The following is a 23,332-nucleotide window of genomic DNA, read 5'->3' as shown; positions in this document are numbered from 1 at the left end:
AAAGGTGATTGCTCTCTTAAACATCCCTTTCGGGGATGTTTCATTGAACTTCAGCACGACACAATCAAAGATAGCAGGTTACTGTTAGCAAATTCTGGAGCATGAAAGGTGGTACATTCATAATATCACGGTCACCAACTTCGAGCTTGAGATTTCGGAAACTGGTTGATCTAACAAAGTATCCAACATCTCACAACTTTGAAGAAGTATCTCGATGAGAACCTTAGCTCCTTTGGGACCGACATCACAATTCTGGGCGAGTGGATGCCTTATTACCGAAACGAGCGCCTCTGTTGTGGAACTAAAGAGTCAATCACCCAACAATGGGTTGATTGACACAGCGACACCACATTTCAGTTAGTTTAGCCCATCAAACCTCCTCACTTCACAATCTTATATGTCTCTGTCAGAAGTTGCTGCGGTGGATGCGGACGCCAGTGCTTCTTCGTCCCTGTCGCTCTTCGTCCTCTGCAGCCGCGTCTCGTCGTCCAAGCGGCAGAACGAGGTGCTGCAGCTGCAGCTTCTGGACGCCTCGACGCTGTTGGAGACCCAAGTCGCTCCCAGTCACAAACCGCGAGCGCTTGACTGCTCGGGCGTTGAATATGTCGCGGCCATCGAGACAGCGCTCAGTCCTTTAGCGAAGGATGAGGCACCTCGCTTCGAGCTCCGGTGGTCGAGAGAGACACGGACGTTGACGCTCATGGAGCGCGCAGGGTTCGCTATGAAGTTCTCGCGTATTAATTTCCAGAGGTCAGACGACGAGGACAAGTGGAGGGAGTTGCTGCATCTTGTGGCGCAGCAGCAGAGAGAAAATGGGGAGAAACTAAGAGATACAGAGGGGAAAGTCGCGCAGCTGGATACGCTGTTGAAGCAGAAGGAGGCGTTGCTGGACACGGCGTTGACGCACAAGCAGAAGACGGAGGATACGTTGTTTGAAGGGTTTTGTGCCGTGCTGAACGCCAAGAAAGATGAGATTAAGAGACTGCAGAATGAGATGGAGAGGGCTCAGGAGGTGGCGGCCTATGATATGCAATCGGATGCGAAGAGGAAAGTCCCGGCGGGGAAGAGAGCGAGGAAAAAACCAGGCGCGAAGCTCAAGAAGGTGGAGAAAGAAGAAGATGATGAAGATATGAGTGACGGGTCCAGTAAGGAGAGTGACGATGAGATCACGGTGACGGAGGGGGAGGACGATAACGAGAGCGAAAGGAAGCGCACGAAGAAAGACGCTATTAGTGCCTACAGCCAGGTGCCAGCTCTACGCTCGAGCTCGGTGCAGATCAGCTCCGCGGAGGACCTGCTGTCGAGTATGGATGATATTATCAAGAACGAAGCGGAAGCGGATGAAGCTGTGCAGCGAGGTAGCAGCAGTCAGGATGTGAAGTCAGAACCAGTTGTGTCTGCTGGCAGTTCACGAACAAAAAGGGCTGCTACAGTGAAGAAGAAGGTAAGCCCTCCGCCCAAGCCGACACCTGAACCGGTGAAGCCGCCTCGTTCAATTCCACAAGTGGATGAACCGATGGACTCGGAAGAAGAAGATATCCTTGACATGCTATCGTAGCCAGGCTTTGGTATTATTTCACGAATGAAAGTCAGTTTTGCTCTAGCAACTTGTGGGGTCTTGTGTCAGAAGAAATGTCTTGTTCAAGAGATGCCGACCTCGTGTCTGCAGCTCTGCAAGTTCCATCATATTGTACCGGTCACCCTTTAGCTCCCCGTGTGAAACTCACGTTCCAAAGGCCAAGTCGCGCGCTAGCGAAACAAAATATGACTTGCAGGAAGATGATATCTCCAACAAGTTTATGAATGACCAATGGAGATGATAGAGTAGCGATGTACGACCAGAACACCTTTGCTCTTCATGCATATCTGATTATGATGCTGATGCCAGCACTATTGGCTGCCTTTGTGCCTTTTGCTTTGGTCTTCCCATTTCGAGCATACCAACGAATTATTATGTCTTACAAAACGAAACTCCGTTCCCCTCAGCCATATCAATGTGAGCTGTCAGCCAGAAACTCGCAGTCATCCAGTTGGTGTTTGCAGTACCGCAGTAGCCATTCCATGATTCCTACTCGAGCAGCCGACAAAATACGTGCTGGGGGATCGATATTCTACACCTCTCTCTGCATACAGACAGATGCAGCACAATGTCAAAGTTTCCTCGGGACACAGCATCTTTTATTACTACAGGACTGCAACCCTCGGCTCGATGTCTGTGGATCCGTCGAGATGCCCGGCACTGCAAGCACTTTCATAGCGCGAGTAGAACATCATTTTGTGCGCTTGGAATACAAAAACTTCACAGCCTCAAGGTGACCCTAGTGTCCATTGCTACCGTACTGCATCCTTCAGCTCGATTCGCATGCAAACATTCCACGATTTCTAACTGGCCTCTGCTGTAGAAGCAGCCAAATCCATGGTTGCAGATGTGCATCCCTCATTTCTATTCCCACTCAACCAAGCGACTCCAGCTAAATAAACCACTTTCAGCAGCGCCGTCCATTGCTGCAAATGTGCAGCGTCTGTGGTTCCTGGAATGGGCTGTTGAAGAGGAAGTGGTAGGCGATCGTACCGGGACAGGGGTTGCAGCTGATCATGACAATTTACAGAACGACAAAGGCCACTGCGTTTGAGAATGCTGTCCAATGGAGATTTGAAAATGTTGAAGTGGTTTCATGAAAAGACTGCAGCAACAGCACGATCAAAATTAGCAGACCGATCTTCCAGCTCACAATGCATGAGTATCCACCCCAGTGGTACTTGTGCTGGGCCGTCCTCTTGTCTCCATCAGCTCCAACCTGATGCATCCTTTATCCACTCAACAAGACGTTGATCTCCTTGTGCAGCAGCCCCCAACAGCAATTTTGCCGCGTATTCTCGGTCAAGCTGAGCATTTACCTTCAGCCACTCGATCACTTCAACGTCGTGCTTCCAGATCGCGCCACAAATTTCCATGCCACCTCGGTACCAGTAATCCCAAATTCCGGTGGTCGGCATGCAGCCCTTTCATAATTTCCAGATGTCCTCCTGCTGAAGATGCACTTACTGTCTTGGTGCGCTCGACAAAAATATTCCACCAGCCCTTTGCTTAATGGGTTGAGAGTGCTCATATCACCTTGTGCAGAAGCCGCATCGTTCAAAATGGGCCGTTGTAGCTTGTGTCACGACTCGGAGGTTCTCGAGCGCGCAGAAACTGCAATGGCCGACACGAGGCGCAGAGTGTGTATAGGTGTCCACTTCAGCGAGAAGACGTCCAGAAGCTCGTCGATAACGCGTGTCATATGGCCCAGATCTCTTGTTTCGGGACGTCAAACACTCATGACAACGTGACCTGAAGGAAGTCGGCAGGACTGTTTTAAAATGAAGGCGGTTGTGGTGCACTGTGCCGAAATATTACATAACCGCTTGACCCGGGAATGGCCATCAAACCAAAAGCTACTCGCAAACTTTTACTTCGAAGTATCTAAAACAATGCTCGGCGTTGCAATAAGTCGAGGATAACTTACAGTTAGGTTAACCTGAACATTGACCAGTGTGATGATTCATCTATCTTTCTAGATTCAATTTCGTCCTCGCATATTTCACGTAGTAGTCGAAGTTTGCGTGACGTACCAGCGCCTCTCCTGATACCTCCTTCATTCCCAGCGCCGTTAAAACGTAATCGTCGGATCTTTTAGTCACTCCCCAAATCCACGCTCTCTCGAACATCTCCAGCTTGGACGCCTCACTATCAAAATTAGTACTCACTAGAGGGGGCGTCTTGCGCTTGGCCTTCACTGCTCGCATAGCATTATCGTCAAAGATATTCACATAGCGGACGTAGATCATGTAGTCGTCGGTACTGCGAAGCTTGTCAACAGGAATGCCACTCAGCTTCAAGCGCTCCCAGGCACCAAGCGTGGTAAGCTTCTCGTTTCGGTACCACTTGCCGAGTTTGAAGTTCAGGTAGGTACGGTAGTTCGGATGCGCTTTAAGCGCTGCTCCTGACAAGGCCTTCATTCCGAGCTCGCTTTTGACAAAGTCGTCTGATTTGCCTCTCCAGCGCCACAATTTGAGTTTCACAGGCTTGGAAATTTTTGTCCACAAATTCACCCTCTCCTCGGAGTCGCCATCTTCGACGTTTGTTGTTTGTTCCACACGCAGCGATCTTCCTCCCGCGACGATTGAGTGGCCATGAGTGAGAGTGTCAGTCGAAGTCACCGCTGAGCGCTTGATCGGGTCGGTTTCCACGGCTCCAGCGAGATCGCTACAGGCGAAGAGGGCAACGACGGTGACCAATAGAACTTGGGAAACTCCCATGGGATGCAGGAACACAAGCAATGCGTGGCGTTCGGAGCGAATTGGGAACTGTCAGGGGCTGGCCATTCATTGACCACCAGTGATCGTTTATCCATTCCGCCAGAGTCTGTAAATCCTGCATCAGATGCAGCATCTTATGCTTTGCTGTAGCCAGGTTTATGGACACAAAGATCTGGCTACATGTACACACGCGCAGACAGCAAAGTTTGCTGCAAACGAAGTGGTTACCTACAGCCACATACTATTCCACACAAAAAACGAGTATGTGACGAGTATGTGGCTCAACACATCATAGGGCATAAATAAATTCCCGCTGTCGCGGGCCGCAGCGCTGTGCAGCAAGCGAAAGCAAAGGGCCCTGCAGCTCATCGCGCACGACCAGAACACAGCGGTCCCGGAGGTGGGGAGTCTCCTGCTCTCCGTCGTCGCGGACCGCCGCCGCCTTACAGACACGAACGGCAAGTTACGTGGTGCCGTCGGCATTCAACGCAGACGAAAGCAGGTACGAGGGGAAATAGATCACTAAAAAGCATAATGGTCAGGTGAGGACCAGTCTGTCTACGATGGGATGTAGGTCCATAACGAGCGCTCAGGATGCGGTACGCACTTCTTGGGTGAGTATATTTGCTACATTCGTATCACTAGGTCTTAGTGACTTCTAACGTGTTCTCTATGTGTGTTTCAGGTAAACACCACGCCCATGAACGCGCTCTCGCTTCAGTTGAATTGTCCCAAACGAACAGCATCGCTCGTAGCCCTACGACCTTGTCTCTCTCCGCGTCTGCTATTATGGCTATCTCGCAAAGAGTACTGTGACTATACGTTTTAAGATTGGCACTAATAATGATATCCATTTCTCATTTTCGACTGCAGGTAAGGTAAGGTAAGTATTTACGTGTTCGCGAAACCAAATTATACTTGCGCTAGGCTCAACTTAGCTAGTCGGCGGCATATAGTGGTGATTGTACCGTCGTGCGCGGCTAGCATTCTTGCTTCTAGCGCTTATTGTTCTCCGCTTTCTACAGGCCTCGAGCAGATGCAGCTTGATGTGCTTACTTAATCGGAACTTTGCGGTAGTTGGAGTATGAGAGCTGTAAATTACGATCTTCGAATATATTCTTGAACCACATACATGTCCTTTCTCAAGGAATAGTATGTGGCAGTATACTGTACTCGTCCCAAACAAATGGACCAAGGAGAGAACGCAAGATGGGATCCATCCAGACTTATCTATACTACTTCATGTATGGAGTAGATGGTGACTGTCAGCAGCCGCCCTCTTTTTTAACAAGAGCAGGTGCCCTGCTCATCAATCCGGCTGTACTTAAGAACCACGTCAACATTGAATCGACTTCGATGCGTTTGAAGTGGCGTCCGTCACTACAGATGTCCCTGGCAAATTTGCAACTGCAAGCAGCAATTTACCTCGCACAGGGAGTACAGATGTGCATGGGATTTGAAACTGGTCATCTGGGGAAGTACTGAGGTAGATGCAACTTGGTGGGAAAATGTCGTGCTCGGGAAGCTTCCTGTATTAATACATGCAAACAATACAGTGAAGAATGTGTATTATTAAGTATAGAAAATATCGTCATTACTGGTACAGAATCTGCAAAAGGTCGATCATTTCAGTAAACCAGTAAGGCAATGAGTGGACACTGCCTGAAGTCCGGAGGCCTGACAGCCTTTTCACAAGCCGCAATGGGGCAACGCTGGTGAGTGCTGAAGACTTAATCGGATACAGCTGCAGATGAGAGGCTTGTTTCAAAGTGGACACTCATTCTCCAGTATAATTCGTTTGAGCGGCAAGTATGCGAACAAGTATCCGAATACGACTAGCCTAAGCGCGGAGCCGGTGGTGCAAAACCCGCACAAGGAAAATTGTGGACGTTTGCCGAGTGAAGCTTAGTCGAGAGAGAAAAGGGCACGGAATGTGGGTGATGTTCACTCGGCTAATGGCGTCGGTCTTCGTCACTATGCGTTGCGTATCGGAACTTGCATATTAGCGCTTAAATGGGGCAGTATCCATCTGGAGTGTACGTGTACATGTCTTTTCATGTTGAATCGTTTGGTGAGCCAGACTACAAAAATGCAGGTGAAAACGGAGCCGCACGACGAGACAAGCTCAAGCTGGGAAATGGCTAGCGTGCGCGTTGTTTCGAGACATGCACGAACTTATTTGTCTGCTTCCACTCCTTTTCGATTCGTGTATGAGTACTGCTGAAGTGGAACCCTTTGCGACTGGGATCACCCAGAACACTCTATTGGCTGTCCTTGCGTCAGCGTCGAAGCCAGAGATGCTACAGTGAAAGAAGAAGCTTCGGTGAATTGGGAACTAAACAATCGTGGTCAACCGAGAAAAAGCTGCCGTGTTACAACTTGTCTGTCTGATATGCGCTCGGTCAGTTTCTGCCGTCCATGTAAAACTCCCATGGGAGTGCATTTCTTCGAAGCTTCCCTGAGCTACCGCTTATTGATAGCGCGACATGAGGGCGCTCAAGCTCCCGGCTGAGGTGAAGCTTGCTTTTCTGAGCGTGTATTCAACCCGATCGAATCGAGGATCGCTTTTCTGAGCGTGTATTCAACCCGATCGAATCGAGGATCACTAGGTCGGAACTGAATCGATTGCGTTTGCAGCTCCTCGTAGATCCACCTCACGACAATGGGGAGAAGCTAGACTGGATGGCTATTTGGATTGGCAAACTCGAAGGGCAGATACATCTGCGGAAGCACTTGTCTGGCATGAGGTATCTCGATTCGTGGCGACCATAAGTCACTCAGAAACATGGAAGGAGATAAGGAGAAGAACGCAATCAAGCATGACAAAACTATGCATTCTGTGCAGTCCATCAACAACTCCGAAAGTTGCTTCCTCACACCGGTATAATCATGACTTCCTACTTCGTCTCAAGCGTCCCTGCTGACTGTACCTCGGACGCATACTCCCTTTCACGAAACCCCCGAACACAACTTCAGCGTACTAGTGAAAATTCATGTTCTGCGCGAGATCTGCACTCTCCAGGGCAGTCAACTCCGCAGCCAGAACATCCTTGATCACCTCCAAGAAGAACTTCGGACATCCGCCCATTTCGATTAGCAGTTGGGCATCTTCTCGGAACAAGTCCTTCTTCTGAAGGTGCAAGTTCGCCACCATTCGGTACCAGTAGATCTTGATACTCGCGTCGAGTGAAGGCTGGTCCGTCTCGAGGAGAGTCGTGAATAGGTTTACAGCAGCCACGTAGTCCTTCGCCAAAAACGTGTCCAGGTTATTTTCCAGGAGTGAAGGTGCTGCTGGATTGATTCGCCACTTGTGGCACTCATTCCACGATTGATCCAGTGGACGGTAGCTACTAGTGAGCACGAGACGCCGAAAAGCAGAGCCCGAGGCTGGTGGAGAGATCAAATACGTGTCTTGGCTCACATTGTAGATTGCAAAAGCCTGGTCTGGATCCCTCAGGACCTGCGTGGCAGTATTTTCGAGCTCCATTTCCGTTCTGCATCGTTGAAATCGTAGACAAAGGCGGTGTGTTGCCGCCAACCGTTCGAGTTCATGAGCGCCTGGGACGCTGTTCCTCTTTTGCAAGCCCCCGGGTATGAAGTCACCATTAAATTCAATAGGTTAGAATTTGTCGCTAGCTTTTGTACGCTTGCTAAATGGGACGTGTTTTTTTTATTGTTGTCTAGTTTGGCCAGTAATGCCAATGCGAACGTGGCTGAACTACGTAGGACACAAACATTAGCATGTCGAGGATCACGCGTACAATCGTCTCCTCTCCCTTCGGTATCTGCCTCGGAATTTGGGGCTAAGCAGGTGATTGTAGCCAAGCGCAACAAATCCGACGTTTTCGTGGCATCTCCTGGGTGAGAAATTCTGGTGGTCCAGACGGGGGAGCTGCTGATCGTCCACTGGCAACAAAGGCCACCGAGTTCTTGGCCATTAGTTTGGCGATCTTCAACAGAGTCGTTCTCGCAGAGATCCTTGGTCCATTTCAGCCCAGATTCTCCAAAGTCTCGGCCGAAAGCGTTGCGTCTGGGGAAGTCGGTCGCGAAGTGGCCAACGGCGGGAGACTCGGGACGTTGACACTGTTTGGCACGAGCCACACGAAGTTTGACATAGCAACCACCAAAGAAACTGAGAATGAAGCAGTCGCAAATGTGCCGATGATGAAACTGCGAGGACGCAGCTTAGTGACCAAAGTCTAACGAGGTATAAGCGATATTGGGGAGTGAACTGAGCAAGGCGACCGGAGGAAGTGCAGTTTACATGAAAACAAGGCCTTGCACTTCGTGTCACTGCAAATACGTATTAGATGGTGTGAGGATACCTGCGGAGCGACAAGTTCTTGCACAATCCCAACATTGATGTTGAGCTAGATATTTCGTGGCCGATTCTGGATAAGGACACAGGATAAACGTCAACATCATCAACTCCTTGCTACTTTATTACGATTTTTGTAGGTGTTCAGCAGACTGTTGCTTTATCACTGATATCGTTGCTACCACACAATCTGCAGCACAGCGGGGATGGCTGCGAGCATCATAACGATTGCACTGGTGGGTTGCAATATCAAAGCTGCTGATGCGTCACCCATCGAGATGTCCACTTCACTATCTTCATCTTCATCTGGACTGTTCTTGCTCGCTTCAGCCTCTGCTTTAGCCTCGGCGTCCGCTTCAGCTTTAGCTCGTACGACTTCACAGTCGAGACTCACCCAGCGAGACTCGTCCGACGTCTTGGAATCATCACCAGGGTGCGATACACCTTTAGTCCACTGGGGCGTGTTGCGCTCGGCCCAGATGCAACAAGGGTCTCCCAGTTCTTGGCCATTTGTCTGGCCGTCCTCGTCGGAGTCTGCCTCGCATAGTTCCCTCGTCCATTCTGTACCAGCTTCCTCGAAAGCGATGCCGAAAACGTTTCGAATCGATTCATCGCCAGTGGTGTCTTCATGGCCGAGGGCGTTGACGCCCGGGACATTGTCGCCATTCGGGATCCGCGTCACGTACAATGGGACACCTTCGACGTGCGAAAGCAGTGCCGCTGCGAGGATAGTTACACTGGCTGCCTTCATGATTGGATGGGGATCGGATTAAGTTGTGGGCACGCCGTTCCAGCTCTGAGGTGAGCATCAGGCAGATCAGACCCGACGATTCTAGCTAGTCTCAGAATGGAAGACGAAACTCCTCACCAACTTGTTTTTAGGGTTCAATTTCAAGACTGCAGCTCGCACTTAGGTACCGGAACAAAGTAAATTGCATTGAAACATGTACTATACTGTGTGTTTCCTCCGTGGACGAAACACCACGACTTGAAGCCTTCATGCAGCGAATGTTCGATAGACCTTGGTGTCACCCACGCGCTTCGCACTCATGTAAGCAGCTTTATTAAGTTAGTATGGTCAAAATTGCATGCCTAAGAAATCGAGGCTGTTGTTGACGACGTAATTGGTCTATTGTTGGCTCTCACCTCCATATTTTGCTTTCCCTTCTTTGTGTCCCTTGAACTCGAAGCCGTATCATTATCGCCGTCACCTTAGCAGGAATCATATTCTTCCTTTACGATGATCCCGATCTGTTCTTCGCCGCCTCCAGTCGCTTCCTCTATCTCCGTCTGGAACAGATTGGGGTCTATCGAGAGTACCATTTCACAGCACACCTTCCGCTTGGACCACTCCCTCCCTCTAATCAGTTAATATCAATAATACTTGAACGCTTTGTGGTAGCATACACGCCACTCTGCCGTCAGCTGCAGAAAAAATTGCCAGATATTGCTTCATAGATACCCTTCGGGCATTGGTGCCCCCATTAGGGTAGCGTGTTAGTATCACCCATGGCCGCCGCTTGCGTCGCCTCTTGCTCACCTTCGTTCTCCTCAAGTTGAAGCGATTTCCGCGCACTAAACTTTCTAAAATATCCCACCTAATATCTGAAATTTACTGAAATAGCCTTCAGGCGGTCGATTCGTAGAGTTCTCACTGTTTAGTACTCGAAGCTCAGACGAAACCGGACAAAACTAAACACGCACTCACTTCCCTCTGTTGACCGTCGTGGCTGTCGCCATCACTTCTAAAGCAGCGATCGATTGAGAACATCGAATGACCGCTCAGGAAAAAGCTGTGGTGACTGGGAGTGAACCACATCAAAAGACAGAGGCTACTAAAGAGGGAAATATCCAAAAGTATTTGACTTCAATTGAATAAAGGAGTCTCTATTGCAAGCATCACGGAGGGGTAAATATCCAGGGCTTCCCGGAAAACGCATGGCATTAGTACGATGGCATTGGTCGCGGCTGTTTGCAGACTTTGCTGAAACAGAAATGGTCCATTTTGAATGACGCTACGGTAGTAGTAAACGTGTTCTCGCTTTCATTACGCTAGTGTAGAGTCATTTGGTTGAGCTTGAGCTTCCTTGCTGTTGGAGTCCTGCTTCCGTCTGCTGTCGGTGACAGCCTCTGGACTGTAGCCAGACCCATGCTGAACTCATGCTGGCCACATGTGTGCATGGACCAACCAGTATTTCGTACTGAAGTCAGAAGTCAACTTGATAGGTTATGCAAGTGAAGGTTGTTGAAGTGCACCGGAGTGATTGCTAAGGGTCCTGGTGCGAAGCAGCTCCTCTGCCCATAACCGGCTGAGCAAACATGTAGGTAGAAGTAGGTAGAGCTTTAGGTAGCTCGGCTAGCACGAGAAGAGATCGCTCACTCCAAATGCACTCGTTTTCCCAAAAAACCTCAAGCATCACAAGCGTCCTACAACAAGCACCTCATTAGCCTTGCTAGTGTAGCGTTCACATATGGCGGATCTCTCTCTTATAAGGACGGGTGGCTGGTGGAATAGTATTATCCCGGCCATTTCCTCACGAAGACAGTAAGTGCAGCACCAAGAAGATTATTTTAATACATGCAGCAGCAAAAACTGGCAACACGAGAATCGGACACTGTGCATATCAGTAAGGTAGGGCTTCGCTTGGATTACGCTACTTTTTCGGCAGCAAGGATTACATCTATTAATACAACTGTATTCGAGGTATATTATATTGTATGAATACATGGCGTGTTATCATTCAGTCTCTTACTCCTCAAATCTCTGTTGCTACAAGAAATCCGCCATGCGTACCAGGTACCTTTTGGCTCTTGTGCTGGTCCTATTCGCCCCAAGCTGCAGTGGTCTGCGTCCCGACGATTCCGCCCGGAATGCCGAAGCTGCTATCAATCGCATCGAACGCACGGCAGACAACGCGGAGACCCTTGATGCGCGAAATGAAGAGATAGGCATTTTTGACCTCTTCAAGTTTAAAAATCCGTTCCGGAAGAATCAGGCGCTGAAGACTTTGTCACAGAAGAATCTCGCTTCCGACACGGTGATGGCAGTTGCTCAGAAGAACCCTGCTAGCAGCAGACTCGTGGGGGCCCTAGGAAAGAATTAACCGAAACTCACGGAGAAGGACGTCTTGTTCTTCAAGAAAAACCCTGTATTCGGGAAACTGAAGGCGGTTTTCTCAAAGAAGCCGGCGGAGATCACCAAGAAGGACGTCCAGCTGATGCAGCAGACTCCTGGTTTGAGCAGAGCGAAGTCACTGTTGGGGAAGGACCCGTCCAAGGCGACACCGAAGGATTTCAAGCGTGTGGGAACCTTTCTGTCGAAGAACCGTGGCAACCCTGACAAGTACTGGAATATCTTCTACGGCCTCATTTGCTTGGCTGTGCTGGGAGTTATTGTTTCCATTGCGTTTGTTGGGTTGTAAAAGGTGGGCAATTCTGCATCAAGCGCCCGGGCGTCCAGAACAAACAAATGAAATCTGAGTGGGTTGATGTACTACTGAATTATGACCATAAACGACAAGAGTCGTAGTATTTTGCATTGGTCGAATCAAAGAGTCGTCCTTACTTCGGTGCGCTAGTAGCAAGAGCATAGATCAAGACTGCGAGTGCACTTACTCCAAAAGTTGCCATCACGACATCTATAGACCCGCTTCATGCCATTCTTGGCCAAATACCCCCGAAGTATGCCAGCACTCTCTTTGTTGAGCGTCGATGGTTTTTTGCTCAGTAGTCCTTTGAGTTTGTTCTTCTTCTTGAGATCCTCGACATTCTTTTGGGTGAGCTTGGTTGGATTCTTTCCGACTAGTTCTTTGAAGCGGTTGAAAGAGGAGTTCTTGTCCTTCTGTGCGAATGTCTTCAGCACGCTGGGACTTGGGCCTCTCTCTTCTTTATGGACGTCCATCGGCTTCGCAGCACTCGTCGTATCGGTGTTCCGTAGATCCCGTAAATGAAATGTTGATAAATCCGCGTTATGAACTTCGCCTCGTTCTTCGGCCTCAGCTCTGGGTTTGATCTGTTCGAGGTTTACACGGGTACCGTGGGGAATGGAGCGAATCTGGACATGGCTGTTGCCATCGATTTTCTTCATGTTCAGTCCATGGCAATTGGCAGCGAGCACGACGAGCTCTATTAACAACAGGGATCTAAGGTGCATCCTGGGTGGCGTCGTGTGAAATGTTGAAGGCAAGGAGAAGGTAAATTCAGAATGAAAGGATGCATGAATTCCAGGTTCTTATCGTATTTCCCAATGGTAAACACATACTACTGTAACAGGGTGGTGACGGGCAGTGACCCCGAGCGGCTGGATCGGCACCGAAGGCGTGGACAGCAGACGGAGTACAACGAGTACACGCGCCAGAGGCTGACGACGATGAGTGGTGACACGATCGACGGACAATTGAAGTACGACGGTGGGACGAATGAGGTCTCAGGAGCTGCAGAGTGGATGGATCGGCAGCACAACGAAGTGGGTGAGCAGTCGAATGGGCGGGTTGGACAGCAGTGCGAGCAGCATGGAGCTGCTCACCTCGAAAGCTGTCTCGGAGGGCACTAAGCAGAGTTTCGAGGGAGGTTTGAGGTAGAGGACAGTCGACTGAATAGCTGCACGGATAGTACAGGCGCCCGAGGCGTACGTCCGAGTGGCCAAGTTCGGCGTCGGCCAGGAAAACTTCATTAGGAACTCTAATGGGCAGCTAAGTGTAGACGACAAGTGGACGTAAATAAAGTAGGTGTCGCTACCAGACGGGTACGCACCGGCGCGGACGACAACAGTTGTCTCCGACGGCCATCCAGACTTTGGACTTTATCAGCACTGGGCATACGGCCAAGCCCCACGTGCAGGGTAGAAGAAGACATGGTCATACAGGGGCGCTGATTTGAAATTTTTCCGAGACTAGAATGACCAAGGGGAAAGAAAGGACGAAAACAAAAACGGCGGCGCCTGGTAGAGCAGTTACCAGATCGCAATCGGCTCCCAGAACGACGGGCGCGGTACAGATCACGATAACGACGACGACGGTGGACGCTCCGGTCACGCAGACTTCTGTGTGGGCGGCGACAGGACTCCCCGTAAGCGATCAAGTGGCGGCAACCCCAGCAGTGAGTACGACAACACGCAGTGACACGCCTGTCTCAACAACACCCGGCGGAGTCGGCGGAGTCGAAAATCAACCAACCATGACGACGCCAACGACCAGCGGCGGCACGGCGACGGCGATGCATACGAGCGACAGTGCAGCCTTAGTGACGACCCTCCAACAACTGATGACTACAGTGGGTCGGCTGGAGCAACGGATTGATGGCATGGAAACTACGCGTACGACATCCGTAGTGCCACCACGGACGACACTAACGACGACGGTACCTCAAGTCGGGGTGGCAGTAGGCGCGACTCCTGCGGTGCACACAGCAACTGTAACGGCTCCTGTTCCAGCGAAGACAACGATCAACGCACCACCGGCGCTCGCCGCGCTCGGAGAAAGTGTGGTGAGGTCGATGAAACCTTTACCGCCCAGAGGGGTTCGTATAGCGCGCTCCAGGAATTCCTTCTCCAGGATTGAAAAGGGAAGACTTGTAGGAGTCAACAATTACCCAAGCTTCCACCGCGAAGCGAAACCTTGGGTTCTTGGTGGCGTGGGTACCTTGCGGAATCCCTGTCGGCTCGTTTGTCTTTGACGAAACGGCACTTCACCGAGCTTGTGGCCTTGAAGTTGTGCCGAGCGTACGTCCACTTCAGGATGCACTCTCAACGACAGAAAGGCAGAGTGTAGTCTGGATTTCACACCCAGAGTATCGGAGATTCAGGATGCATCTTTACCCTGGACGCACCCCAAACACCAATAGCCAACAAATACAGAGTTATATACAATACACACAGCCGTCACTTATTCTTATCGACCCTTGGACGGTGGGTCACTCGCTAGGCTCACTCGAGTCTTACAATTCAGACACCTAGTCCCTCTGAACACTCGTACAAAACGCGCATCACTCTCAATTAAGAGAAAAACTATCAAATACTATAGTCAGTCGATACACACAGCAGTTAAACTATCACTTCGGGGGACAACTGCTAGTCAGTCACCTCAAATAGCAAGGGAATATGAAATGGGCAAACACCAGCACGCTAGCGACCCAACTAGAATATGAAATAGGTGGGTCATCCCAGGGTGCCGGAGCGCCTCTGGTCACCACCTAACTGGACTTGATGTTATGAGGTGGAGATGCCACAGACGACCCGACCTTAATGGTCGCTGCGCCCCTTGTTGTATCGCAATCGTAGTCTCGGGTCCTCCGTATTTCCGTCGGCAGGCTTGGCCAAATTCACTTGCGCAGTACGGGGTGAAACAAACACTGTTGTTGGCTGTAAGCCTTAAACTATCAGTTCTTTCTAGATCTCGGCTCTGGGTGATTTATCTTGATTTCACTATGGCTTGGGTCAAATTGTCTTCGTAGCTTCAAAAGTGTCGACTCAACAGTTCTGTAATGGGTCTGCTTAGACCCACTACTTAAGCTTACACGTGTGCGCACGTGTAGGAGGAAGCGTAGGAGTAAATTACTTAAGTTCAGTATACTTGTATCAACAAGTATACTTAAACCTAGATAAATGAACCAAACGGAAGCTTTGGTGGTAAATGAGAACTGTATTGATTGTAAATGGGGTTTCCTCCTAAAACTGATATTTCTAATGAGAGGTTCTGCCATTGGATGGCTGGCAGAACCCCTATCTATTAAATGACTCTCATTGGTAGAAAGGTGTTACTTTCTACCAGTCATATGCCTTTTGCTATGAATGTGGACCACCCTGTGGTGGTCACCTGAATGTATGCCTTAGTGCATGTTGCACTAAGGTAGGAGGTGAACCGAATGTGTAGCCCCGCTACACCATCCCCCCGTTAGGATTTGACGTGCCGGTCTCGACACGTCAATCCGTATTTTCTTCGGGAGAACACGTGCTCATTCCCAATGAGCACGCCAACGACGTCTTCGCCCAAGACGTCGGCCGCTTCGGCAACAGCAAGTGCTGTCGTCGCCTCCAAGGCGACGACGGCCGCTGCCTCAGTCACGACCGCTACTGGCATCGCCTCGACGGCGATGCCGACAAGCGCGGCAACAGAGAGTCGCCTCTCTGTTGCTGGATACCACTCGAGATGGCATGAGAAACATGCCATCCGAAACAAGACAGGCAAGATCATTGCTGTCGAAACCGGAGTGGGTATCTACTCTCCGGGTGGAGAGGGAGTTCCCCTCGACTACGGAAGCGAAGTCGAGGAGGGGGAACTCGAAGGAGACAAGGACATCTTGTCTCCGGGCCACACTGACCCCAATGTGGGTCTGCGTCGTCCACGCGAGGACGACCCGAACGCTTCGAGCTCGAAGCGTTCGCGCAGCGGCAGTGGAACACCGCTCGCTGCCGCTGGAGCCTTGTCGACTCCGCGGGATGGAGATGACTCCACTCCATCCGCTGCTGTTGCGGCCTCGCGCACTGAACCAGTGCGTGAGCCGTGGATGCCGTCTCAGTCTGAGATCGGCAGCCGATTCGGTGCGACCGCGCCACCGAATCTGTACGCGCTGTATTCGTGCAACGCCATCGTTGACGATGACGTCGCGAAGCGAGTACACTTTGATCCGTTAACGAATCAAAGGCGCGACTACTACATCGGGCTCTTCCATGAGCTCCGATGGTTTGCGAGCAAGAAGACTTCTCGCAGAAGCAAAGTGCCCGAGTGGCAGGCACTTTGTCAAAGTTGGAGTGCCTTTGTTGAAAACTTCAACAAGAACCCCGCTGGCTATCGCGACCGGATTAGCCAGGCGCGGGAGCGCTACGAGAAATTCTCGAAGCGTGGTAAACTTGAACGACTGCACCATGGTGCAGTCGGTATTGGACTTCCTTGCGCAGTGCCTTATGACACTGCTTGTGAGTACTGCTACCCCGGAGCAGTACGCATCACCGAGCGGGACGTCAACGGGTACACGTCCATGTGTGTACCTGACGACCTCAAGACCCTGCGCGCCAGTTTTCAGGCGCAGGCGTCTTCTAGTGCTGCGGATAATCGCAGCACTTATCCGAGTGCTGTAGGCGACTACAGCGCTCGCCCAAGTTTTACGCCCTTCGGCGGAGGTGGTGGTGGCGGCCTTCGTACGCCGTCACCATTTCCGGAATGTCCTCCATCAGGACATTCCGTGATTCCCACGTATCGTGTTGGGGAGGAAATCCTCTCCAACGAATACGAAAATGAACCGGACCTCGGGTCTGGTTCCGATGACCAACAATTCGCTGGACGATCCAGCGAGTTGCCCCGCGTGCGTCTCGCAACGGGGGTGGGGGGGGCGGGAAGACGCCCCGGGTTTGGTCAACCAAACCTTGAGTCTCGCTTGGAGGCTGTTGAGCGTCTCCAAGCGTCGCAGTTCGCTGCTCTGCGTCAGGAGCTGAGCTTGTTGAAGGCTCAGCTCGCGGAGGTTGCGCAGACGACCTCGACCTTTACGTTCGAGGTCGGGACGAGGCTCTCTGGCGTCTCGAAGCGCGTCGCCGCGCTCGAGAGCGCTTTGGCGAGTCACCAGACGTAGGTGACTCGTGCTGCACGTACGGCTTCAGTCGCCCAACGTAAAACGTTGGGTGCAAGCGCATGCTGGACGGTATGTCCAGTGTGTACGCGTTGCCATGCTTCGCCAACACGGTGAATGGCCCAATGAAGCGCGGAGCAAGCTTGCTTGCTCCGAAATCGGAAACTGCATGTTTAGCTAGGTTCTGAGTAGCTAACAGAACTAATGAACCAACTTTGAATTCATTTGTGTTTCCCCTGCCGATGTTATCGGCATCCAGCTTCTGTCGATCGACAGAAGCTGCTATTGCATCTTGGACAAACCGAATTACGGCTTGTCGGCGCTGGACAAAGTCCATTGCATCCGAGCTGAACCCCTGGTTCAGTTCGTGCTCCTTGTTCGCAGCAGGCCCGGCCTGCGCGTGATGTCCGTTGTGGTTTAAAGTGTCTACGCCCGTCGTAGACACTGCGTTGTCGACGCCATGACTGCGCGCAGTACGTGCGCGAGTCGTCACAGCTGATACATTGCTTGTATCAGCGTGCTTATCCGGTTGTTTTGAATTAACCGGATATCCTCCCCCACTTAAGGAAGGAGCTACCGCACCGAGTACGCTCGGTACGCGTGGGTGCCTCATGGCATTCACGTAGAACGGTGTGTGTCCTGTCGAGACATGCACCGAGTTGTTGATGGCGAACTCCGCCATCGGCAAGCAGTCGCTCCATTGATGGAACGAGTGCGCGTAGCTCTTCATGGTGTCAACCAGCACGCGGTTGACACGCTCTGTTTGTCCGTCGGTCTGCGGGTGATCCGCAGTCGACATGGACAACTGCGTCCCAAGAAGTGTAAACACTTCTTGCCAGAATCGCGCTGTGAAGCGCGGATCCCGATCCGACACGATGTCGAGTGGCATACCATGGTGTCTAAACACCATGTCGACAAACAGACATGCCGTCTGTTTGGCTGTCACCTCGGCTGGTACTGCAGCAAGATGCACCATCTTGCTGAAGCGGTCAACAAAGACCACAATACCAGTCCTCCGCTTGTTGTCTTGCGGAAGACCAAAAACAAAGTCCATTAAAATGGACTGCCAGCACTCCGACGGAGTCGGTAGTGATTGAAGCGGAGCCTGCGAGTTGGGCGCAGGCTTCACGCGCTGGCATACCTCGCAAGCACGAACGTACTTGCGTACCCACTTGTACTGGTGACTCCAATAGAAGTCACGCGTGAGAAGCAAATATGTCTTCTCACGGCCAGGATGTCCCGATGTCGGGGCATCGTGGTACTCGTACGTGATCTTGAGCTTCAGCTCATGATCATCCGGCACGACAATGCGATCTGCGTTGTCGTCGACTGCGCTGTAAAGCAGCAGACCATTGTGTACACGATAACGGTGTACACGGGCACGAAGGTGTTTGGCCAGCTTCTGACAAGACTTGTCAGAAGGTGTGGAGAAGTACTCCACCAATTGCTTCGCATCCGCATCATGTGCGTATGCGGCCTTCACTTCGTCCAGCAAGGACGACGAGGGTGTAGTCGTCCTGACGACGCCAACTGCGTTGGCGTCGACCTCTTGCACCGCATAATCTGGTCGACGCGAAAGCGCGTCGGCCACGACATTCAACCTTCCAGGTTTGTACTCAACCTGGAAGTTGTATTCAGCAAAGAATGACAGCCACCGTGCCATTCTTTGTGATATGTGCGGCGACTTGATCGCCGTACGCAACGATGCGTGGTCGGTGTAGACCACGAATGGTCTACTCCCACGTAGATACACTCGAAACTTTGCGAGTGCATACTTCATGGCAAGGAGTTCCTTGTCATGTACCGGGTAATTGCGCTCAGCTGGCTTCAGCTGACGCGATTGGTAGTAAACCACACGATCACGACCTTCGTGATCGAGTTGCATCAGTGCGCATCCGATCGCGAAATCGGATGCATCGCACACCACGTGGAATGGGCGATCTTGGTCGGCCACCGCCAAGATCGGCGCCTCAGTCAAGCCCTGCTTGACCGCTTCGAAGGCCTGCTGACTATCAGCAGTCCATTCCCATGCAGCCTCTTTCTTTAAGAGCTGCGACAGCGGGCGAATCTTGCCCGCGTAGTTGCTCACGTACTTGCACAAGTACGTGGCGAGTCCAAGGAACTGCCGCAGTTCCTTTACATTTGAAGGCGTAGGCCATTCATTGATCACTCTGACCTTTCCTGGGTCAGGGCGTACGCCGTTCTTCCCCACGAGACACCCAAGTACGGGTATCTCGGTCGCCCCGAAGATACACTTCTTCAGGTTCGCGTAGAGCTTGTGCTTTCGCATGAGCTCAAGCAACTTGCGGAGATGCTCTGTATGCATCTCCACATCCGATTTCCCATTCACAGCCCGGCTGTGAATGAACACGTCGTCGAAATAGCTCGGTGCGAAGTCGCGCACCGAGCGCAACAAGTGCGTGACGCACCTGTTGAACGTCGCTGGGGCGTTCTTCAGCCCCTGCGGCATCACGAGCCACTCCCAGAGCATGCCGCTCGGAGTGCTTACCGCCGTGAGAGGAATATCACTCTCACGCATGAGGATCTGATAGAACCCGTCTCTCAGATCCAGAGTACTGAAGATAGTACTCGAGGTCATCGAATCGATGATCACATCTTTTCGAGGTATCGGCGTTTGCGCCGGTACCGTCGCATCGTTCAGCTTGTTGTACGCATGAACGATGCGCCACCCGCCCTGTGGTTTCTTCACACAGAACGTAGGCGCGCTGTGCGGGGACTTCGATTCCCGCACTTGTCCTGCATTGCGACGACTTTCAAAGAAATCGTCGATTGCCTTGACTTGCTCACGCGGCAGTGGCCACTGTCGTGTGACGCAGTACTTCGTTCCCGGCACGAGATCAATCTCGTGCAGAACACCCTTGTCCTGCGGTAACTCCGCAGGAATGTCGTCCGGGAGTACATCCTTGTACTCACGCAAGACCTTGTAAAAGGGGCTCGCCTTGAGCGAGTCCCAGCCTTGCTCGTCGAAGCGTTCCATCTTCGACTTCGCGCTGAGGGCGTCCGCGCCCTCAGAGATGAGCTGATTCAGCTCTTCTGCTTCACACGTCATCCTCTCGACGTCCGAGAGGATGCAGATCTGCTCGATGCGTCCATCGTGCAGGTCGCGAGCGAAACGCTTCCAGCTTGTGACTGGGAGCGACATCAACTCCGACGCTAACGTCGGAGGATTATCCAGCCTCATCTTCTTGTATTGGAGACCGATACTCGCACGCGTCAAGACACTCAATGTCTCGACGGTCGTCTCCAACTCCTGTGTCTGCCCGGCAGACACTGCTTGTAGTGTCTCGGTCCCTGACCGAGACTTGCGTAGCTTTTCTCGCTTGCGCCGTTCACTTCTCGTGCGGAGCCCGGCTCCGCGAGTTTCTTCTTGTCCAGGCCCGGCCGTGGACAGTTGTTCCTTGTATTCGCCGGCGGGTTCTACCCGCGGGCGCACGCGTTCAAGCCCGGCTTGATCGCGCACCGCTTCGTCGTGCAGCCCGGCTGCACGCGAGCTCGCAAGCATTTCCGGTGCGGGACGTTTGCAACCGTCCGCACTGCTTGCAGCGTCGGCTCCCAGAGCCGACGCGTCTTCTTTACCTCTACGCCTAACGGCGGAGTGTCTTTCGACCAATTGTGTGTCGACATTACCTGTCGACACTACCGCGTCGCTCCGGACGCTTCGAGACCCTCTCGAATCGGATTGAACCAGGCCCTGCTGATTCGTTTCACATCTTCTTCCAACGACTCTCGCAGTCGTTGGCGTTCGCTTCGGGTGACCGGAGACAGCCGCATTCCGCGCTGTCTCTGATGGAGGGCCGCATGCACCACGTGGTGCATGTGCTGCGCCGACAGGGCCATCGCTCTCTGTCGCGCTGCTGCTGCTCCCGAAGCGCACGATCGTGCGCTTCGTCCAGTCGATCACCGGATCATGCCGTGCAAGCCACGGCATGCCCAACACCATATCGAACTTATCGTCCAGTTCGAGGACGATAAGCTCGTCGACGAACTCCTTCTCTTGGTAAGAGAAGCGTACGCGTACGATACGCTTCTCGGTTCTAACAACGACACCCGTTGCTAGCCTCACTTCCAATAGACTTCGAGGTGTTTCCACTTCCTCGAAGTCAAGCCTTGGAAGGCTCTGCAGTCGAACAAAGTTGTTCGACGCTCCACAGTCCACTAGAGCACGAAGAGACTTCTCTCTCTTCGAGCTTACCTTCAGGATGACAAGGTTCGGCTTGTCATCTTGCTTCTTGCAGTGAGATTGACTCTCACTGGGGGCAGCGATCTTCATTGCAGCGTGTCCGATGTCGACACGCTCGATCGCATCACCAGCAGGGCGCCCCGCGCCTGCTGGTCCCTTTAGTTTTTTGATTGCCCGTGACGATACCCAGTATCGCCACGACGGCTCCTCGCCGCGTGCACAGGTGCTGTGCACTCGCGGGCGTAGTGACCGATGTTTCCGCAGCGGAAACAACGCACATTCGTTGATCCACGACGCTGCTGGGAACCAGCAGCGGTCGCACTCGAGAGGTCCATTGGTTCGGGACCTCCCGACGGCCTTGCCACCGGTCGTGGCATCAGCCGTGGGGCGTTCACATGCAGTTTAGCCTGCCGCAGGCTAAACTCTTCTTGCATTGCAAGCGCAATTGCAGCCTCGAGAGTATTTGGATACTCTCGGAAGAGATAGGTCTTCACAGGCCCATCTCTAAGGCCCTTCATGAACGTGACGACCTTTGTCGCCTCGTCAATCGGGTTGGTCACGATGTTCGAGACCAAGTACCGTGCCCTTTGGGCGTAAGCATGCACGTCATGCTTGCCCTGTTGCAGATCGAGGAACTCCGCCCTCGATCGGAACTCGTTTTGCGGGGGCTCAAACGCTAGTTTGAGCTCCTACTTGAACTCTTCGTACGTGCTAAAGCACGTAGGATCTGTGAGTCGGCGTCCGTACGCCCAACTCCTCGCTCGTCCGCCAAGACATGACATGGCGAACGCAACCTTCGACAACGGGTCGACGATACGTCGAGCCGTAATGGCAGTGTCGACTTCGACAAGCCAACGGAGGAGAGGTTCGCCCTCTCTTCCAACGTAGCTGCTTACGTGGAGTTTTAATGACTCCACGCGCGGTGTGGCCGATGGCGACACCGAAGTTCGAGCAGCGGTTTCACGCTGTTCCTTCACGATGAAACCCAGAGCAACACCGTGTTGCTCCGTCGGTGATAGCGTTCGCAACATCGTTGCTACCGCCGCTTCCCCAATGACTGTTGACAGTCGTTGGAGGGCCTCCCACTCTGGTTCCGACAGGTGGGGGCAGTCTGCACGCGCAACATGCGTTGCAGACGTGTTTGGGCTACCCACGGACATGTTACTGTCCGAGGGCAGGTTCTCAGCCCCGCGTTCGTATTCCATACGAACGTGTTAGTCGGTCGTTGGACGGACTACAAAGTGCTACCAGGTGTAATGGGTCTGCTTAGACCCACTACTTAAGCTTACACGTGTGCGCACGTGTAGGAGGAAGCGTAGGAGTAAATTACTTAAGTTCAGTATACTTGTATCAACAAGTATACTTAAACCTAGATAAATGAACCAAACGGAAGCTTTGGTGGTAAATGAGAACTGTATTGATTGTAAATGGGGTTTCCTCCTAAAACTGATATTTCTAATGAGAGGTTCTGCCATTGGATGGCTGGCAGAACCCCTATCTATTGAATGACTCTCATTGGTAGAAAGGTGTTACTTTCTACCAGTCATATGCCTTTTGCTATGAATGTGGACCACCCTGTGGTGGTCACCTGAATGTATGCCTTAGTGCATGTTGCACTAAGGTAGGAGGTGAACCGAATGTGTAGCCCCGCTACAAGTTCTGCTGGGTTCTTTGGCGGTAGTTCAAGTGCGTTTCACTTGATGACGTACCACTGTCTTCGAAGTCAAATAGTCAGTGGTCAACCGTCAAGATTCTGGTATTCTGGATTCAGGATTTTGGAGTCAGGATTCAGGATGTACTTGACATCCAGACTCTTTGGGCTTCCAGCGCACGACTTGGGTGTTGGTAGTGTATGATCTTGGTTCAGTATCTTTAGTAGTCACTCTGAACCACAGCAAGATGAGGTACAATCTGAGATACGTTCTCAACCGCACTTCCCGCCAAGCTTTAGGCAC

The 23,332-nt window shown here is 51.9% G+C and overlaps 7 protein-coding genes across 7 annotated transcripts; 4 read left to right on the top strand and 3 right to left on the bottom strand.

Annotated features, from left to right (window-relative positions):
* Positions 1-397: 397 nt before the first annotated feature.
* On the top strand, positions 398-1,558 carry KRP23_1758 (uncharacterized protein; the record flags this gene model as incomplete). Its single annotated transcript, XM_067886415.1, has 1 exon — positions 398-1,558. One exon carries the CDS (start codon positions 398-400, stop codon positions 1,556-1,558), a length of 1,161 nt encoding a protein of 386 aa, XP_067749091.1.
* Positions 1,559-3,546: 1,988 nt separating this feature from the next.
* Positions 3,547-4,299, bottom strand: KRP23_1757 (RxLR effector protein Avr1; the record flags this gene model as incomplete). Its single annotated transcript, XM_067896042.1, has 1 exon — positions 3,547-4,299. One exon carries the CDS (start codon positions 4,297-4,299, stop codon positions 3,547-3,549), a length of 753 nt encoding a protein of 250 aa, XP_067749090.1.
* A 124-nt stretch (positions 4,300-4,423) lies between these two features.
* Positions 4,424-5,115, top strand: KRP23_1756 (uncharacterized protein; the record flags this gene model as incomplete). The annotated part of the gene is made up of 4 exons (XM_067886414.1): positions 4,424-4,453; positions 4,595-4,801; positions 4,874-4,913; positions 4,985-5,115. The coding sequence occupies 4 exons, from the start codon at positions 4,424-4,426 to the stop codon at positions 5,113-5,115; spliced, it is 408 nt and encodes a 135-aa protein (XP_067749089.1).
* Positions 5,116-7,279: 2,164 nt separating this feature from the next.
* Positions 7,280-7,786, bottom strand: KRP23_1755 (uncharacterized protein; the record flags this gene model as incomplete). The annotated part of the gene is made up of 1 exon (XM_067886413.1): positions 7,280-7,786. The coding sequence occupies one exon, from the start codon at positions 7,784-7,786 to the stop codon at positions 7,280-7,282; it is 507 nt and encodes a 168-aa protein (XP_067749088.1).
* A 1,009-nt stretch (positions 7,787-8,795) lies between these two features.
* Positions 8,796-9,368, bottom strand: KRP23_1754 (Temptin; the record flags this gene model as incomplete). The annotated part of the gene is made up of 1 exon (XM_067886412.1): positions 8,796-9,368. The coding sequence occupies one exon, from the start codon at positions 9,366-9,368 to the stop codon at positions 8,796-8,798; it is 573 nt and encodes a 190-aa protein (XP_067749087.1).
* Positions 9,369-11,403: 2,035 nt separating this feature from the next.
* KRP23_1753 (uncharacterized protein) lies at positions 11,404-12,039 on the top strand (the record flags this gene model as incomplete). The annotated part of the gene is made up of 2 exons (XM_067886411.1): positions 11,404-11,697; positions 11,758-12,039. The coding sequence occupies 2 exons, from the start codon at positions 11,404-11,406 to the stop codon at positions 12,037-12,039; spliced, it is 576 nt and encodes a 191-aa protein (XP_067749086.1).
* A 751-nt stretch (positions 12,040-12,790) lies between these two features.
* On the top strand, positions 12,791-13,169 carry KRP23_1752 (uncharacterized protein; the record flags this gene model as incomplete). Its single annotated transcript, XM_067886410.1, has 2 exons — positions 12,791-12,810; positions 12,890-13,169. The coding sequence occupies 2 exons, from the start codon at positions 12,791-12,793 to the stop codon at positions 13,167-13,169; spliced, it is 300 nt and encodes a 99-aa protein (XP_067749085.1).
* Positions 13,170-23,332: the final 10,163 nt, after the last annotated feature.

This window comes from Phytophthora ramorum, assembly GCF_020800215.1.
Source record: "Phytophthora ramorum isolate Pr-102 chromosome Unknown Phyram_PR-102_s0002, whole genome shotgun sequence".
Lineage (NCBI taxonomy): Eukaryota > Oomycota > Peronosporomycetes > Peronosporales > Peronosporaceae > Phytophthora > Phytophthora ramorum.
This window is presented reverse-complemented; position numbering and strand designations above follow the sequence as displayed.